General features: G+C 41.4%; 1 protein-coding gene across 1 annotated transcript in view; it reads right to left on the bottom strand.

Moving 5' to 3' along the window:
* The window catches only part of slc2a11b (solute carrier family 2 member 11b), a 38386-nt gene extending 19329 nt beyond the window's left edge, over window positions 1-19057 (bottom strand). Inside the window, exons 1-7 of the mRNA XM_048611699.1 lie at window positions 19010-19057; window positions 14447-14545; window positions 13099-13259; window positions 9643-9767; window positions 5238-5367; window positions 3071-3219; window positions 1076-1263 (exon numbers count right to left, since the gene is read on the bottom strand). Coding sequence (XP_048467656.1) covers window positions 1076-1263; window positions 3071-3219; window positions 5238-5367; window positions 9643-9767; window positions 13099-13259; window positions 14447-14545; window positions 19010-19057 — 900 coding nt within the window. The remainder of the gene's footprint in view (window positions 1-1075; window positions 1264-3070; window positions 3220-5237; window positions 5368-9642; window positions 9768-13098; window positions 13260-14446; window positions 14546-19009) is intronic.

Raw genomic sequence — 19057 nt, 5'->3', positions numbered from 1 at the left:
GCCCGAAACGTCAGCCTTCCTGCTCCTATGATGCTGCTTGGCCTGAAATGTTGAATATGTTTTTAACGCAGTGATTAGTGATATGGCTTTGTTCTTAAAAGCCAAATGCCTATTAAATACAGTAACAGTATGATAATGAAAAGTATCCCAAAGGAAAAAGTACTGTTCTACATTGACTGATACAGATGTGGGCCGTGGCTTGGAATCAGTTAATAAACAGCAGCATTTTTTGGGAACCAAGATGCACAGCCAGTTTGAAACTGAAGCTAGAGCCTGGTGTCCAATCAGAAACAGAAGGCCCCAACAGGGGCTGGAGAGACCAAAGGCTGAATGCTAATCCTGTGCCCTAAACTGAACTGGAAGCAGGTGTTGTAGTAATCCTGTAAAATCACTGCCCTGCTAGCTTCAGTATTAGTTTACAAATGAAGTACAGTTTGCTGGATTACTGCACCAAACTGTTTCTTTCGCCTGAATGGCTCAAGTCTCAAACAAATAAATAATTACTGAGATTGGAGTTTACTTTGTAAAAACTTACAGATGTCCTGGGTCACATATTCAAGCACCCGAGGTGTAAAAATAACATCCAAGCAGCCTGCAGGATTCTCCCAAGGTTTAATACAAATTGTGTTCACGTTGGCTGTATAATGAATGATCTGTGTCACCCCAATACAAATGGATGAATCCCAGCCGGAACCTCTGTCAACAAAGCCTACAAACAAAGTGCTTCTAATTACAGATCAAATGTAATTATTTGGGAAGATTGTGACACCGTCAGCACATTTTTCCAGTTCTACTCTATTATTTGCAATGAAGCAACGACTGAAGATCTCCTAAATTTAACTTAAAACACTGGCATATATCTACGAAGACCTTAACTGACTGGTGCTCGAATGTTTCATTTTAACATTTGGAAGGTGGTGTAGTAAATTGCTCTGTGATAATCTGACTCTCACTGTCAGAAACAAGCTCAAGAGAATGCTGGAGAAACTCAGTGGTCTGGCAGCATGGAGGCAGAGGGAGAGACAGAGCCAACATTTCGAGTACAATATGACTCCTCCTCAGTGCTGATACTCACAGCATTGATCCCACTCAGTTGTAGAGCCATGTGCATTAGGACGACGGTGATCAGCTGCCATCGAGTTGAGCGATCTAAGAGAAGTTCACATGGTCGCTTTGATTGCTGCGCATGTAGTACTGCACTTTCCTTCTCCAAACCCACCAATTCACTCAAGTACGAATTAGCATCATGGAATTTCTTGAGAGCTGGGGCAGAGAACGATTCCATTTTCATTTCACCACATAGAAGAAGAACTGATCCACTAAAATTAACCATGCACTCGGTTGTCCAAAAAGGACACTGCCGGTATTTCATAGAGTCATAGAGATGTAAAGCATGGAAACAGACCCTTCAGTCCAACTCGTCCATGCTGACCAATTATCCGAAATTAATCTAGTCCCATTTGCCAGCATTTGCCCTATATCCCACAAAACCCTTCCTATTCATATACCCATCCAGATGCCTTTTAAATGTTGTAATTCTACCAGCCTCCACCATCTCCTCTGGCAGCTCATTCCAAACATGCACCACCCTCTGCATGAAAACATTGCCTCTTAGACTCCTTTAAAATCTTTCCCTTCTCACCTTAAATCTATGCCTTCTAGTTTTGGACTCCCTTACCCCAGGGAAAAGTCCTTACCTATTTATCCAATCCATGCCCGTCTGATTTTATAACCATCCAAAAGGTCCGTCCTCAGCCTCCGATGCTCCAGGGAAAATAGCCCCAGTATATTCAGCCTCTCCCTATAGCTCAAACCCTCCAACCGTGGCAACATCCTTGTAAATCTTTTCTGAACCTTTTCAAGTTTCACAACATCCTTCCTATACCAAGGAGACCAAATTCACAAATGATCTGATTGACCAATGTTCATGAGCAAGGCAGTGCTGAACTGTATTATGAAAGAAAGAACTTGCATTGAAATAGCAGCTGTCCTAACTTCAGAATCATGCCCAAACACTTTGCAGTCAATACGTACTTTTGGAATTCAGTAACTGGGTGAATTTAGGAAAACACAGCAAGATCCCACAAACAGCAATGTGATGTTGACCAGATGATTGGTCGAGGGAAAATGTTGGCCAGCACACCGGGAGAATTCTCCATCTCCTTTCTGAAGCACGGGATGGGAATTTACATCTCACCTGAGAGGCCATGCCTTTGTCATTTCAAAACTCCGTCTGTCCTGAAATGAAATGTCAGTCTAGATCCCCTGCACAAATCTCTAGGGTAGAACATGAAACCTCAACCTTTGACACAGAGGGGAACGTGCTATCACTTAAACCAAGGGTGACACATAATGAACAATTATTTATCAAACATGGTTAAATTGTCAGGGATATTTCTCAAATTGTGCTGCATTCTGAGGTTGGATAGCAGACTTTACAATGGTTAAAGTGTTCAGTGGAGCTGAAATACATTTGGTAATATTAACCTTTTGGACTGTTACGGCATTATTTGAAAGAAAGCAGTGCAGCGATGAACAGAGCTGCATGGTGCTGAATTGTAGAGGTCGAGCCTTGACAATGAGATAGTAAGAACTGCCGCTGCTGGAGTCTGAGATAACACAGTGTGAAGCTGGATGAACACAGCAGGCCAGGCAGCATCAGAGGAGCAGGAAAGCTGACGTTTTGGGTTGGGACCCTTCTTCAGTGCCTTGACTATGATGAGTGATGAAGGGTTGTGTTTAGTGCAAATGAACTGTACAAAAGGAAGTTAAGATGGAATGAACTGGGAGCTGTACCATGCTGAAAGCTGGTTACAGTCGATTAGCATTGTACTGAAGTTTAGTCATCACCTTTCACATATAAGACATCCTTAAATTTTGTAAAAAGTGCTTCACAGGCTGTATCAGGAGATTAGTCAGAATCCAGTGAGAGCTGGAATATACTGGAGGTTAGATTAAGCAAAGTGGAATTGTACCATATGAAGCTACATTATTTAGAGTAAAATTAGCCCATGATATTAAAAAGTGGGACGAACATTTAAAGAATGCCTTAAACAAGAACATTACTTACCACAGGTAGCTTTCATTTCCTCTCCTTTATCAATGAAAAGGTACCTAGGACTCTCAGGGAACCATGGTAACAGTAATAACTGAAGTACGGCAGGAATACAGCTAGAGGAGAGGAGGACTGACCAGTATCTCTCTCCCCCAAGCAGCTCCCTAGCATTAGCATCAAAAGAAAAGCAGTGAAAGTACATGGAGCCTCATTCATTAGTTGAAACTTATTCAGTTAGAGTCAAATTGCTTTACTGATTACAGATTTGAAAACGTTTAAGTGGGATGCCTCATGGAAGCACAATTATACCCATTAAAGCTCTGAATTTTGACACTTGATATTTTATCCCTCACAGTTAAAGCTTTATTTCGTGAGTGTTAACTATCAATGACCATTAACTGGCACATTCCCATGGCAACACTTCTACCAGAGTCCACTTGCTAACCGATCAGCATTCCCCTCTCATGCAGAACAAATGTTGATATTCTTGTGAACTGAACTAAAGAAAGAAATGTTTTTATAAATTGTTGTCTTTATTCAGCAATATTTGAGTTTGGTCCTGCTAAATGGGCTATTTAAACTACATTCAGCATGGAATGGTATATGATTACAGTAATCACAAACTATATTGTTCTATATCATATATTATATACCATATATACTCTACTATAACTAAACTATTCCATACCATACATTCTACACCACATATTCTCTACTATAGCTGTACTATTCTATACCATATATTCTCTACTATAGTTAGACAATTCTATACCATATATTTTATACCATATATTCTCTACTATAGCTGTACTATTCTATACCATATATTCCCTAGTATAGTTAGACAATTCTATACCGTATATTTTATACCATATATTCTCTACTATACTATTCTATACCACATATTTTACATTATTGTCTATACGACAGCTATACTATTCAATAAATTGGGATAAGGTTGAAGGATGACATCAGAAAGAGGAGGTTGTTTAGCCTCAGCTTTCACTATTCAGTAAAGTAATAGCTGATCCATGGCCTATCACCATACTCCCACTGCCTTTGCACATGTCTTTGAATAACTTTTAACAAAAATCTACTGATCTCACCGTTTTAAGTGTAACAATTGTTGAAGCATTAAACCTCGTTTGCAGGGCCAAGTTCCAAACCCAGTGTTTCCTAATTTCACTCCGGAAAGCTCTGGCTGCAGTTTTTATATAATGTCCCCCAGCCTCTATATTCCCACAAGCAGCAAGATAGTTTATTTCTACCTACACCATCAGTTCTGATTTATTTCTTGAAAACCTCAACCAAATCACCACTTGGTCTTCTAAATTCAAAGGGAATTTAACTCTAGTTTGTCATAGTTGAACACTTGGAGCCCGGGGAACATTCCAGTTAACTTAATGTTGCATCCCCTCCAAGGTACTCAGAACTACTCACAGTGACTCTAGGTATGGTATAATTAGAGCTTTATATTTTGAGGCATGGCTTCTACACTCCTGTATCATACAGTTCTGCATATAAAGGCCAGAATTCCCTTGATTCTTTTGGTTTCTATGCTACCAGCCACTGCCATAAGGAAATCTTCACCTTTTTACAGTCTACAATGCAACCCTTACCCAGTATTTAGGTGAACAAATGAGACAGCTCAGCGAAAGAACCCTTACTCTGCACACCAGAATGTATCACATGTTGCTAATCTAAGCTCCCACCTTTAAAAAGTTGATGATTATTCAAAGGGAGATTAAGGCTCAAAGTCTGGAGGCTATTTACTTCAATACAGCGAGCAAATGAAGTCACATTCTCCTCAATACTTAAAATAATAAAGATGTCCATCATCCTTTCTCTTACAGATTTTAAAAGAAGCTCACTTCATACATTGAAACATGTTACAGGTTCAGCATTACTAAGTTTCTCTCCTTCCCAGGCCAGCCGGGGTCAGAGATTGCTCCTTCATTCTATGTTGTGGAATATGTTGTATTAGAGGCATTATTTGGGGTCCTGCAGTATTGGGACAAATTGATAATTGTGTATAATCCATTCAGAATTCCAGGAATTTGTGCTACTGGCAGCAACCTCATCTGCCAATTTAGACAGATGTGATACGCTAAAGGGTGCAGCTTTCAATTTTTTACTCATTGAAACTTGTGGCAACAAACTTTAGACACTGACTCTGCCTTACCTCTGCCCCATTATCTGTCCAATTAGAATTCCAGCAGTTATAAACACTGATGTTCCCATTGATGCTGCCCCTCTCACAGCCTTGGGTGCAATCTCTCCTAAGTACATGGGCTGCACACACAGACAGACTCCTGCAAGAAGAGGTCAATGAAAGAAAAACAATTAGAATCTGATTAATGGGCACTTCTGATCGTACACTGTGCTTTCTTTACACATTATCCCACCAGAAAACTGCCTTCTCAATATGGATGCTCAGGCCAGAGATTCAATGACATGATTGACAGTGTAAATAAAGAGAATTCACATTTGTGTAAGAATTCTTCACTTTCCAAATGTCTAATCTCAGTCAGATTGACAGAAACAGGCTCACCGAAGAAGTTAGTATTGTAGTACAACAGCAGCATTTGGCTCCTTGAGCCTACTCCATCACTCAGCAAGTTCACAACTGATTGGATTACTCTGCATTGTTACCTCCCTTTCACTCCCTTGTGTTCCAAGAAGGTATCCACCTCTGCCTTAAGAATATTCAAGGACTCTCCTTTCACTGCTATTTTAGGTACAGGGTTCTAAAGACTCTCAGCGTTCTGCGAGAAAAGAAATTCTCCTCACCTGTCTTAAATAAGTTACCCCCTAGTTCTTGTTTCTCTACAAGAGGAAACATCCTCTCCACATCCACCCTGTCAAAACCCTCAGCATCTTTGTATGTTTTAATCAAGTTGCCCTTTACTCTAAACTCCAGTAGATATGAGCCTTGCCTGTCCAACCTTCCTGTCAAGCCATTCCTGGTATTAGTCTGGTAAATCTTCTGAGCTACTTCCAATGTATTAACATTCTTCCTCAAATAAGGTAACCAATGCTGTATATAGTACACTGGATGTGCTCTCACCAATACTCTATTTCTATGTTCAGATCCCCTTGTGCTAAATAACAATATTCCATTGCCTTTCCTAACTACTTGCTGGACCTGTATACTAACCATGCATGAGAACACCCAGATCCCACTGCATCTCAGAGGTCTATAATTTCTCACCATTTAGATAGCATGTGCCTCCTTTATCCTTTTCATTAAAACGGACAATTTTACATTTCCCAAATTATATTCCATTTGGAAAATTTTTCCCACTCTTTTAACCTAGCAATATCACTTTGTAGCTTCCTTATGTTCTTTTTGCAACTTACTTTTCTACCTATCCTCGTGTCATCGACAAGTGTAGCAACCATATATTTTATCCCTTTATACACGGTATTTATACAGAAAGTTGAGGTCCCAGCACTGATCCCTGGGGGACACCATCCATTACATCTTGCCAATCACAAAATGACCCATTTACAACTTCTCCCTAGCGAGGTTGTCTATGTGTGACATGTCTATCACAGGAGATAGGTGAGATACTAAACAGATATTTCACCTCAGTATATACTGTGGAAAAAGACATAGAAGCTAGGGAGATAGGGGGAAAATAAATAGCGATGCCCTGAAAAGAGCCCATATTACAAAAGAAGAGGTGCTGGAGGTCTTAAAACACATAGGTAGATAAATCACCAGGACTTGATCAAGCTATATAGAGGCGTAGAGTCACACAGCATGGAAACAGATCATTTGGTCCAGCTCATCTGTTCCGACCAGATATCTTAAACTGATCTAGTCCCATTTTCCAGCATTTGGCCCATATCTCTCCCTATAACTCAAACCCTCCAATCCCAGGATTGTATCCCAGGACATAGAGGGAACTTAGGGAAGAAATTGTGGGGCCTCTTGCAGAAATACTTGTGTCATCTATAGCCACATGTGAGGTGTCAGGAGACTGGAGGGTGGCTAATATGATGCCATTGTTTAAGTAAGACTGCAAGGAAAAGCCAGGGAACTACAGACTAGTGAGTCTAATGCCAATAGTCGGAGGGGATTCTGAAAGATAGGGTTTATGTGTATTTAGAAAGGCAAGGATGATTAGGGTTGGTCAGCATGGTTTTGTGTAGGGGAGATGGTGTCTCATAAACTTGATGGAGTTTTTTGAAGAGATTATCATGAAGATAGATGAAGGCAGAGTAGTCAACGTTGTGAACTCTAGCAGGCCTTTGACAAGGGCCCACATGGTAGACTGGTTAATAAGGTTAAATCACATGGGATCCAGGGAGAGCTAGTCAATTGGATACAAAATTGGCTTGATGGTAGAAGACAGAAGGTGGTGATGCAAGGCTGTTGTTCAGACTGGAGGCCTGTGACCAGTGCTGGGCTGCAATGATCAGTTCTGGGTCCAGGAAGTTTGTTATTTATATCAACAATTTGGATCTGAATATAGGAGGTATGGTTAGTAAGATTGCAGATGACACCAAAGTTGTTGGTAGTGTGGACTGTGAAGAAGGTTATCTAAGCGTATAATGAGATCTTGTTCAGATGGGCCAAGTGGCAGATGGACTTTAATTTAAATAAATGTGAGGTGTTGCAATTTGGTAAGGCAAATCAGGGTAGGACTTACACAGTTAATGGTAGGGCCCTGGGAAGTGTTGTTGAAGAAGGGCCTAAGAGTGCAGGTTTGAAACTCTTTGAAAATGGCATCGCAGGTAGATCGGGTGGTGAACAAGGTACTTGGTGCACTTGCCTTCATTGGTCAGAGCATTGAGTTAGGATGTCATATTACAGTTGTACAGGACATTGGGAAGACCACCTTTAGAATACTGCGTACAATGCTTGTCGCACTGCTATCGGAAGGATATTGTTAAACTAGAAAGGGTACAGAAAAGATTTACAAGGATGTTGCCAGGACTGGAAAGTTTGAATTATAAGAAGAGGCTGAATAAGCTGGGACTTCTTTCTCTAGAGCATCGGAGGCTCAGGGGTGACCTTATAGAGGTTTATAAAATCATAAGGGACATGGACAGGGTGCATAGTCAAGGTCTTTTTCTCTGGGTAAGGAAGTCCAAAACTAGAGGGCATAGGTTTAAGGTGAGATGGGAAAGATTTAAAAAGGATCTGAGGGGCAACTTTTTCACACAGAGGGTGGTGCGTGTATGGAACGAGCTGCCAAAGGAAGTGATGGAGGCTGGTACAATTACAACATTTAAAAGGCATCTGGATGGGTATATGAATAGGAAGGGTTTAGAGGGATATGAGCCAAATGCTGGCAAATGGGACTAAGTTCAGTTTAGGATATCTGGTCAGCATGGACGAGTTGGACCGAATGGTCTATTTGTGCTATAATACTGCACTGCAATGAAAGAAGGATTTCTTGAGGGGCAAGCAGAAATTTATATTCCAAAAGACCACCTGCTATAATAAATAATATTTATAGTCAATTCGAAGCATTAACCAAGTCGAAAACCTTAAGCATGTGAAACATGTGAATTAGCTAAAAGCCGATAGTTTTGTACTTTGCAAAGAGATTTCTAAGACAATCTGCAGCCTAAAGCTGAAAAGGGCTCCTTTACTGCCATGGGCAGCAGAATTTTTCAATATCTGTGGGAAGATTACAGAATTGTTACAGTGCAGAAAGCTGCTATTCAGTCCCTCTTTCCTGCACCAGATCTTCGACAAAGCATTACAATTTAGTGGCATTCACCTGCCTTCCCCTGATAGCCCTAAATATTGCTTTTATTTAATTAATCATCTGATGGCCTCTTGAATATCTCAATTCTGCCTCCATCCTGATTCCCAAGCAGTCCATTCCATTCTTGAACTACTCTCAGTGTGCTAAAGATTTTTCTCATAGCACATTTGCAAATTCCCTTATACCAGTGGCTTCTTGATCATTTTGTGAGAGGGATGGTTTTCTCCCCATCCACTCCATTCATTCCCATGATGACTTTGAAAACCACCATCAAATCTCCTCTTAGCCTTCTCTCCAAGGATAGTAATCCCAGCTTCTGCAGTTTTTCCTCATAATTGGAAGTTTCTCATCAGAGCCATTGTCATAAATGTCTTTGGCACTTTCTCCAATGCATTCACATCCTTCCTACATGTGGTGCCCAGGACTGTAGACACACTAGCTGAGATTTAACAAGTTCAGAATAATTCCTTTCTCCCGTACTCTGTGCCTTTTATTGATAAAGCCTAGGACATTGTACGATTTACGAACTGCTCGCTCTACCTGCCCTGCCACCTTATACACATATATATCCAGGTATCTCTGCTTTTACAGAGCCTTTTAGGATAGCACCCCACATTTTATCCTGTATCCCCATGTTCTTCTATCAAAGCACCACCTCACTCTTCTCTGTATTGAACTTCACCTGCCAGTTCCCTCTCTACTCCACCAACTTGTCTATGTCCTTCTGCAGTTTTACAGGTGTCCCTCTCACAGGTTACATCACTTCCAAGTTTCATCATTCACAAACTTGGAAATTGACTGCGCTATGCAGCAGGAGCTAAATCATTAATGTGCATTGGGACTGCCACAGCTTCTCCATACCAGAATGTAGTCCCACAAGAAACCTGCCGACAAATAAAAGTTCAAACATTCCAGCGGGTCTACTTGTTCCCATGAAAATGGATCCAGCCAAAATAGGGATGTTGGTGAGTAAAAGTGTCCCTTTCCTGAAACACAGAAGTGAGCTGCAGTGAGTATACTAGAGGTCGCTTAATGACAATTAAATACATACATTAAATATAAACAGTATGAAGGGACAGGCCTCAGTAGAACTAATGGTGTGCCAGTCCCCCACTTGCTCCACCTCACAGGCACCAGGATGTGATCCATCAGGTTGCACCCCAATGTGCTGGGTTCATCTTATGAGCAAAGGCTTGGCAGTCTCACTCACTAGAGTTTAGCAGAATGACAGATGATCTCATTGAAACGTATCAGATTGTTCAGGGGCTTGACAGGGTAAATGCTCAGAGGGCAGTCCCCCTCATGGGGGAGTCTAGGACCAAAGGGCATAACCTCAGAATAAAGAGGCACCGATTTAAGACAGACATGAAGGAGGAATTTCTTCTCTCGGAGGGTTGAGAGTCTTTGAAACTCCTTGCCTGAGAGAGCTGTGGGGGCAGAGTCCTTGTGTATATTTAAGGTTGAGAAAGATAGATCCTTGGTCAGTCGGGGAATCAAGGGTTATGGGGAAAGGGCAGGGAAGTGGATGTGAGGAATGTTGGAGCAGCCATGATCCTACTGGATGGCGCTGCAGGCTCAAGAGGTTGAACAGCCTACTCTTGTTCCTATTTCTTATGGTCTTTGCTCAGGGGGCTGCTCTCTGAATAAGCCAGATTCTGCTTTCACTGCTTTCTTGATGATACTTGCTAAAAAATATTTTTCACTGGAGGTGGGTCAAGCTGGCCATCCTTAGTTGCTCTGAGAAGGTGACAGCAGATCCTCTCCTTGAACAACTATATTTTACATTTGAAGACAATAAAATCAGACGTTTGGGAGATCTCACAAGAGAGATTGGATTATTAATAAGAACAAGGAAATAAAGTTACCAGGGACAGGTTGGGTTTGATGTGGTCTTTTTAGAATCATAGCTCTGGAGTCCAATTTATCACTGACCTCATCAAATCTAGGTGTAACTTGGGCCCAATCAGCAGCTGCATGTCCCAGGGATTTAAGATAACACAGTGTGGAGCTGGATGAACACAGCAGGCCAGGCAGCATCAGAGGAGCAGGAAAGCTGACGTTTCAGGTCAGGAGCCTTCTTCAGAAATGGGGGAGAGGAAGGGAGCTCTGAAATAAATAGAGAGATGGGGGAATGGGGCTGGGGAAGGCAGGTGGGATGGTGATAGGTGAGTGCAGGTAGGTAGTGGTGGGGAATTGGTCAGTGAGGTGGGAGGAGCGGATAGGTGGGAGAGAAGATAGACAGGTCAGGGATTTATTGTGTTGCCTAGATAGTTCTTCAATAATAATGGATTGTACCTGAGTGCAGGCAGGACAATCATATGGATGGGAAGCACAGCAAGGTGTTCTAAGTCCTACAAGCTTTGAGGGAAGAGTTAAAACCTGGTAACCAGAGGCCAGAACATTATGGTAGCCATTCAGGAGGCTTTGAAGTAAGGGCTAACAAGGAGCAAGAGGCAGAGTGAAATTTAAAGAGGATTTTTAAAAATGTGTGACCAAGGAAGGCGAAGGACATATGACTGAAGGTGGAGAAGCCTGAGGGAAAAGTGGAAAGGACACCAGCAATAAACAAGTTTTCTTCAGAAACTTGTAATGTTACAAGCACAAGTCACCATTCTAGTTTGATACATGTTTGGAGGCTGAACCATGTGTCTTTTGAAAAAAAACATTTCTAGAATAATTACTAGCATCATACTGCTTGGCCTGCTGTGTTCATCCAGCTCTGCACCTTGTTGTCTCGGATTCTCCAGCATCTGCAGTTCCTATTATCTCTGATTCATATGAATTCTCAGTTGCTGGTGACACACTGAAGGGAATGGATTGTTCAATAGTCTGACAAGTGATGCTTTTAAAGGAATTAAACGCAAAATGAATGTTCATCCGCACTCTCCATTCTATTTTCCAACAAGTTGGAATAGTTTACTGCACACGTTTATGTTGAGATATCTCTCACATCTGAATGTACTGCTCCAATATTATTTGCATTATATAATGTCATGGGGAAATGCTGGTACAGAGGTAAAGTCACTGGATTATCTATCCTGCAGCCCAAGCAAATGCTCTAGTGCTCAAATCCCACTCTGGTAGCTTGGGCAATGCGAATTTAATTAATAAAAATCTGGAACTGAAAGCTGGTCCTTGTATGTGGTGACCATCAAACTATTGCTTGATTGTTGTTAAAAACACTTCTAGTTCCACCTTTCTAAAAAGGAAGGTAATTTGCCATCCTATTGAGTTACATTTCAGATCTATAGCAATGTGGTTAACGCTCAACCACCCTCTGAAGTGGCCTAGAAACCCAGTCAGGGTATTTCGGGATGGGCAACAAATATTGGCCTTGTCAGCGACTTTACATCAAGGATGAAGAGAAATAAATCTGTCCAATATTTCTAACTGATGAATACATCTTGAGCAGGGTGATCAGGACCATGACATGAATTTCCAAACCTTAGATTTTTCATCAACAAACTGCAGCACTTAAATACAGAGCCCAGGATGGACATGATGAATTATGCCACTTTTCTTTTTTGGGGGGGTGGGGACAAGAAGAGGGGGCTGGTTTGCCATCATCTACTCTAATTTTGGCAGATCCTTGGTGGAAATGTCAGAAGAACAGTCATTGGCAGACATTTACACCAATCCTCCACAATGATCAGAGGTATAGATAGAGTGGACAGCCGGAGACTTTTTCCTAGGATGGAGGTAGCTATTACGAGGGGGTATAGTTTTAAAGTGAGTGAAGGTAGATATAGGGGAGATGTCAGAGGTAGGTTCTTTACTCAGAGAATGGTAGTGGCGTGGATTACTCCATTGCCCGAGAGGGTAGTGGAGCCGGCCTCATTAGGGGCATTTAAGCGGCTATTAGATAGACTATGGATGATAGTATAAGGTGGGGGTGGAGGTTAGATAGACCTTAGGTTTAGGGTAAAAGTTTGGTACAACATCGTGGGCCGAAGAGCCTGTACTGTGCTGTACTGTTCTATGTTCTAACGCTCACTCACTCAAAAGTTACAATCCATCATTGCAGACAGTCAACATAAATTCTTCCAACCTTAGATGAAACATGGCAATGTGACTGGAAATGAACACCGACTTTAAATGATCACTGGGTAAGCTGTTTGCATTTTAAATTAAGTTTTGGCCAGTGTCTTTGAGCTGTCAGCCTCCTACCTGTATATAAGGTATATTTGGTGATCTCCATATCAGAGAAAGTGCCTGTTAACACAGCATGGCGTTACGATGAAGTAATCGACAAATTATGCCTGGGGCATGCCATTCAGTGCAGGCTACAGTGCTAAGAATAAACATGGAGAGACTTACCGACCAAATCTAATCGCCAGGTGTCCTCCAAGCCATGCCCCCAGAAACCCACCTAAAGTGAACGTGGAAACGATTGCAGACCACAGAAGTCGTAGCAAATCTCTGTCCAGATTGTCATTGTATCGGACCTTCCATGTCTCATTGATGAATTTTTGTATATGCTGGAATTTTGACAGAATATGTCCAATGAGAATAAGATGTTCAGAGGCCAATAACTATATTGTAGAGAGAATGCCTACAAAATGGCCCAGAACTAATGCTAACTTTTAGGTCTTCATAGCATTTTGCATGTTCACTCATTAAGGGAACGTGTGAATTTTTAATTTTTAAAAATCGATAATCTCTCGTACTATACTCAATGTATTAACAACTCAAAAGGCCCATCCTGTCAACAACCTTTGGCTTATGATCTTGCTGTTCTTCAGGACACTCCTGTACGAACAACAGTGAACAGGAAAGCCCAGTACATCCAGACTGTATCTTCTAACTGTGAGACCTACATACATGTCCCAGCATCTCATCCAAAACCAGTTGCTGTCCTGGGAGAAGTGAGGCATGATAACTGGGGAAGTGGAAAAGGCAATCTGGGAATTTTTTTGTTTAAAAAATATTCAATGAGCAGGGCTGACTGCCCGTGGCTTAACTCCCCATCTGTAAAACAATACGCCTAACACAGCAGCACTCCTTCAGCGCTGCACTGCATTGTCAGCCTCGTGTTCAATTTTCAAACCAGAATTTAAACCCAAAGCTTTTCCACTCAAAATCGAGCCAACGAGAAGACAGTGAACCAACTGCACTTCACGGATTTTTGATGGATTTACCCCTACACAACAGACTTTGGCAAAATTGTAGCCTTCAAAGCAGATAGGACAGAGGGAGAAGTCAGAGAGTGAATGATTCTTAGACAACACCAAGCCACAGCTGAATTGCTAACTCACTGCTCCGTTTCAAATTGAAATTCAGGCAAGTGTCCGTGGGTTGCAACTCACCATTCCATTAAACCCTGTGCTGGCCAGGCTCTCTGATGTTTGTAAAGTTGTCAAATAATTGTACAGAACACTGCAGCCAGCTCCTACTATGTTGATTAGGTGCCAAGGGCAGATTGAGCAGCAACAGCTCTGCATTGAGGCCAGAATTAACATCCGTAGACTGACAAGATGAAAATAGATTCAAAGGTAGTAGGAACTGCAGATGTTGGAGAATCCGAGACAACAAGGTGCAGAGCTGGATGAATACAGCAGGCCAAGCAGCATCATAGGAGCTGCTCCTATGATGCTGCTTGGCCTGCTGTGTTCATCCAGCTCTGCACGGCTTGTTGTCTTGAAAATAGATTCAAGCCAGGACTCACCATGGTAGGAGCGTTGATAATGGAAACATTGTATCCGTACTGAAAAGTTCCTCCGATCCCTGCAGAAAACACTGCCATGAGAAGAGTGACAGATGGAAGCTGCAAGACAAAAAGTAAAAGCAGACAATTCTTTTACAACGCGGCACCCTTCAAAAATTTTGTTTGGGAGATTGTGGGTGCTGTTGGCTAAGCTGGCATTGCTCTGAAGTTCAGAAAATAAAGTATTCTAGCAACTTACATCTCACCAAGGGTTTCAGAGTCAGCTCTTTAATAAGTCAGGCAAAGTGAATGTGAGAATACAGGAGAAAGATACAATAACAGTCCCACTGACTTCGATAGGAAGGCTGAGATCTAAAAGAGGGCTGTCACTTCACGAACTGATTCTCTGACTGTACATATATGCAGTATAGGTGTGCTTTAGAATTAGAATTAGGTTTATTGCTACGTGTACTCAAGTTACAAAAGAACAGTGAAAAGTGTACAATGCCATCAAAACACAGCTCCATCTTAGGTACAAACTACCTCAGTTCAAATCTTAGGGACAAAACATAGAGAAAATAAAGAAAAATGTTACAATACATTATAGATAGACATAAGTTAGGAAAATAAGAAATAAAGCCAAAAAGTTAGACATTACAGGCTTTCTGTGAGGGTTTCAATGAGATGTGACCAGGCTCCATTGGTTCCCAACCAGTAGCCATCTTTGCTCCACACCTGCAGGTCCCTGCTCTGCTCTGGGTCACTGCCTGCCCTGCTCCACTGCAGACTGAGGAAAAAGACAGAAAAGAGAAAAAACACAAGACAGAGAGAACAAAAAAGAGAAGAAAAAAGGAACAGACAGAGCAGGTGAACTCCGACTGGAGCATCCTACTCTACCACTATCTTGTATACTTCAAACAAACAAAAGACTGTTCACAGGAGCAACAAAAATCAGTAATAACAATTTAAAATTCTGCTGCACAGATAATAATCCATATCAGGGACTGACACAAGACCAGCAAATTCCAACATTTGATACAGTATTTGATCATCTCTTCTCTGCCAATTCTCTAATTCCCTGCCCTCACCAAATGCCAGACAGACAATCTGCTATTCATAAGAGGCAATTATGTTGAGCAGCCACTTATTGATGTTATCGCACATTAAGTGGATTTGCCAATGTAAAACAAAACTGAAGCCCAACTCCTTGTGATGAAAATACAGCAATATGTGCCACACCACATCAATCAGAACTTGTAGTGAAAGAAGCATAACATGATTTTCATCCTCAGGGAAGACCACATGATATTCACTTGATACTTCACTTATTTCTCCTGTGGCTTCTGGCTAATTTCCTCTTTGATAATCATTAGAGCGATTCTGTTCTTAGCAAGATATAACAATAAACCACTGTAAATTCTTAATGGGGAGGTCATATGACAAAAACAACAGGCTCTATTGTAAATCTCTGGGAGCAGTGCTCCAAAAAATTGTGATTCCAAATAAACCTGTTGGACTACAACCTGGTGTCCTGAGACTTTGTCCAACCCAGTCCAACAATGGCACCTCCACATCATAAATACAGTATTAATTTTGCACTATATACTTGCATACGGTATGAGCGACTAGAATAGGCAATTCCACTAATGAAGTGGTTTTATGATTTGGAGCTTGTATCAACTGGACTACATTGAACTCATCAGCTGTCAGGGTTTTACCAACTATGCCTTATCAATGATTTATTTTTAGCTGTCCTGCGAGGACACCAACAAATTCCACAGAATAGAAAGGATAAAATTGCAACTGACTTCACAGAGTCCAAAACCCGATTCATTAAACAATGGAACTGTAAGCACTGAAACAACCAGAGCAGTTTAATTTTCTTGATTTAAGGCCATGTTCAGGAAAAGTTAAAAAATATAGTGTTCCACCAATTTTCCTGATCAATTTGAAAGTGTTCATTAGCTGCCCTACAACTTTACCAAACATTAATAACCAAATTTCACTCTGAACTCTGCTTTCTATTTTGCTCTGTTTCCTATGGTGATGCTCACATTAAAATGAAGACAGAATTATTGGGCAGAATCTTAACTACCAAGGATAGAGAGGGACATAGAAGCAGGCTCATGTGCATCAGGGATATTAAATCCCCTTAAAAATAACATCAACTCAGAATCTTCTCGTACCATCCTACTCACACGTGGCTTTTCCCCAGGTGGATGCGCAGACAAGTAGAGAAAACCCAGGGAGCTGATGCCATATCTGAGTAGGTTATTACCTCCTGTTTTAAGTGTGCATTCTGGCTTCGACAGCCTTTGCAACAATTTCCTGAGCTGTCTGCAATTTGCGAGGGTCAACTTGTTAAGTTCCTTCTTCAGTGGAACTGAGGTGTTCTAAGTGAGAGGCTGGTTGGCACTCACAGCGTATCTTCTGAGAATGTGTCTTCAATGCTCGACAGGCAAGAGCTGCTTCTCTCACCTTAAAAATATACCTCATAGTCTTAAATTACCCACCCTAGGGAAAGGAAACCTACCATTCATCTTATCTATGCCCCTCATGATTTTATAAACCTCTATAAGGTCACCCCTCAACCTCCTACGCTCTAGTGAAAAAAGTCTCAGCCTATCTAGCCTCTCCTTTTCACTCAAACCTTCCATTCCCGGCAATATCCTGGTAAGTCTTTTCTGAACCTTCTCTAGCTTAACAGTATCCTTCCTATAACAGGGCAACCAGAACTGGACATAGTACTCCAGAAGAGGCCTCACCAACATCCTGTACAACCACAACATAACATCCCAACTCCTATACTCAAAGGTCTGAGCAATGAAGGCAAGCATGCTAAATGCCTTCTTAATCATCCTATCTACATGTGATACAAATTTCACAGAATTATGTACCTGAACCTCTAGGTTTCTCTGTTCTACAACACTACCCAAGGACCTACTTTTAACTGCACAAGCCCTGCCCTTGTTTGTTTTACCAAAATGTAATACCTCACAATTATCCAAATTAAATTCTGTCTGCCACTTTGCAGCCCATTGACCCAATTGATCAAAATCCCTTTGTAATCTCAGATAACTTTCTTCACTGTTCTTTATACCACTAATCTTGGTGTCATCTGCAAGCTTACTAACCATGCCTTCTATATTCTCATCTAAATCATTTACATAAATAACAAACAAAAAGAGGACCCAGCTCTAATCCCTGCAGAACACCGCTGGTCACAGGCCTCCAGTCCAAAAAACAATCCTGCACCATTACTCTCTGTCTCTTGGCATTAAGCCAATTATGTATCTAATTGGCAAGCTCACCCTGAATTCCACGTTACCTAACTTTACTAAACAGTCTACCATGTGGAACCTTATCAAAAACTTTACTGAAGTCCACGTAAACAATGTCTACTGCTCTGCCCTCATCAATCTTCTTGGTCACTTCCCCCAAAAAAACTCAGTAAAGCTTGGGAGACACAATTTCCCTTGCACAAAACCATGCTGACTATCCTAATCATTTCTTACTTATGCAGGACACTATTTATATACATTTGAGGCACCCAGCGGCTCTGATAATTGAACGGAACAAGTCATGGGGTGATCTCCGTTTGCTGGGTGCGGCGGTATCTGGTGCAGTGTCAGAGTCCAGCCTCACTGCACAGTAGCAATATAAAGGGAGTCAGCAGCTCTGTTAGAAATCCCGGTGGGTGGGATGTCCTTTACCCAACAGACTTTGTCCCAAAAGCAATAGACTATAAAGCGAGCACCAAAGCTAAACACGGATACATTTTGTAATATACATAGCACACATATACATATGTATATACATAATACATGTACATAATACACATACATATACATAATATGCATATGTATATACATAATACATATACACAATATACATATGTATATGCATGTATAAACATAATGCATTTACATAATATACATATGTGTATACTTAATACATGCAATAATATGCATATATGTACATAATATATATACATAATATACATATGTATATGTGTATATACATATACACATACATATGTATACATATATACATATACATATGTATGTACATAATGTATTTACATAATATACATATGTAATGGACATAATCCCGGGAGAGAGAGAAAAAAAGGGGGAAGAAAGCCCCAGCAGGTTAGGCGAATTCTGCAGAGTTGAAGGAAAACCGTCCTGTCCTGTTTGCTGGATAACAGCGACAGACTTGAACATCGTTCATCTCTTCCTGATCACCCGATAGCTCTGTCCCCAACTCCCCTAAATCACACAGGCACACACGGCCACAAAGACTTGCGGTTCAAGCAAAGACTTCGATTTGATTTCAGACATTCCCTTCCCCCAGGGATCCGACAAGCAGCGAAACAACGGTAATCTGTCAGGGTGGAATAGATTCAAGAGTTTCAGCACCTCTCTCTGTCTGTCTCTCTGTCTGTCTGTCTCTCTCTGTCTCTCTGTCTCCCTGTCTGTCTCTCTCTGTCTCTCTGTCTGTCTCTCTCTGTCTCTCTCTGTCTCTCGGTCTCTCTCTCTGTCTCTCTGTCTGTCTCTCTCTGTCTCTCACTGTGCGACTTACCCTACCACCTTCCTCGGCACTCCTCTTCAGCAAACTCTGTCTCTCCAT

This window comes from Rhincodon typus, chromosome 24 (assembly GCF_021869965.1).
Source record: "Rhincodon typus isolate 14 chromosome 24, sRhiTyp1.1, whole genome shotgun sequence".
Taxonomy (NCBI): domain Eukaryota; kingdom Metazoa; phylum Chordata; class Chondrichthyes; order Orectolobiformes; family Rhincodontidae; genus Rhincodon; species Rhincodon typus.
This window is presented reverse-complemented; position numbering and strand designations above follow the sequence as displayed.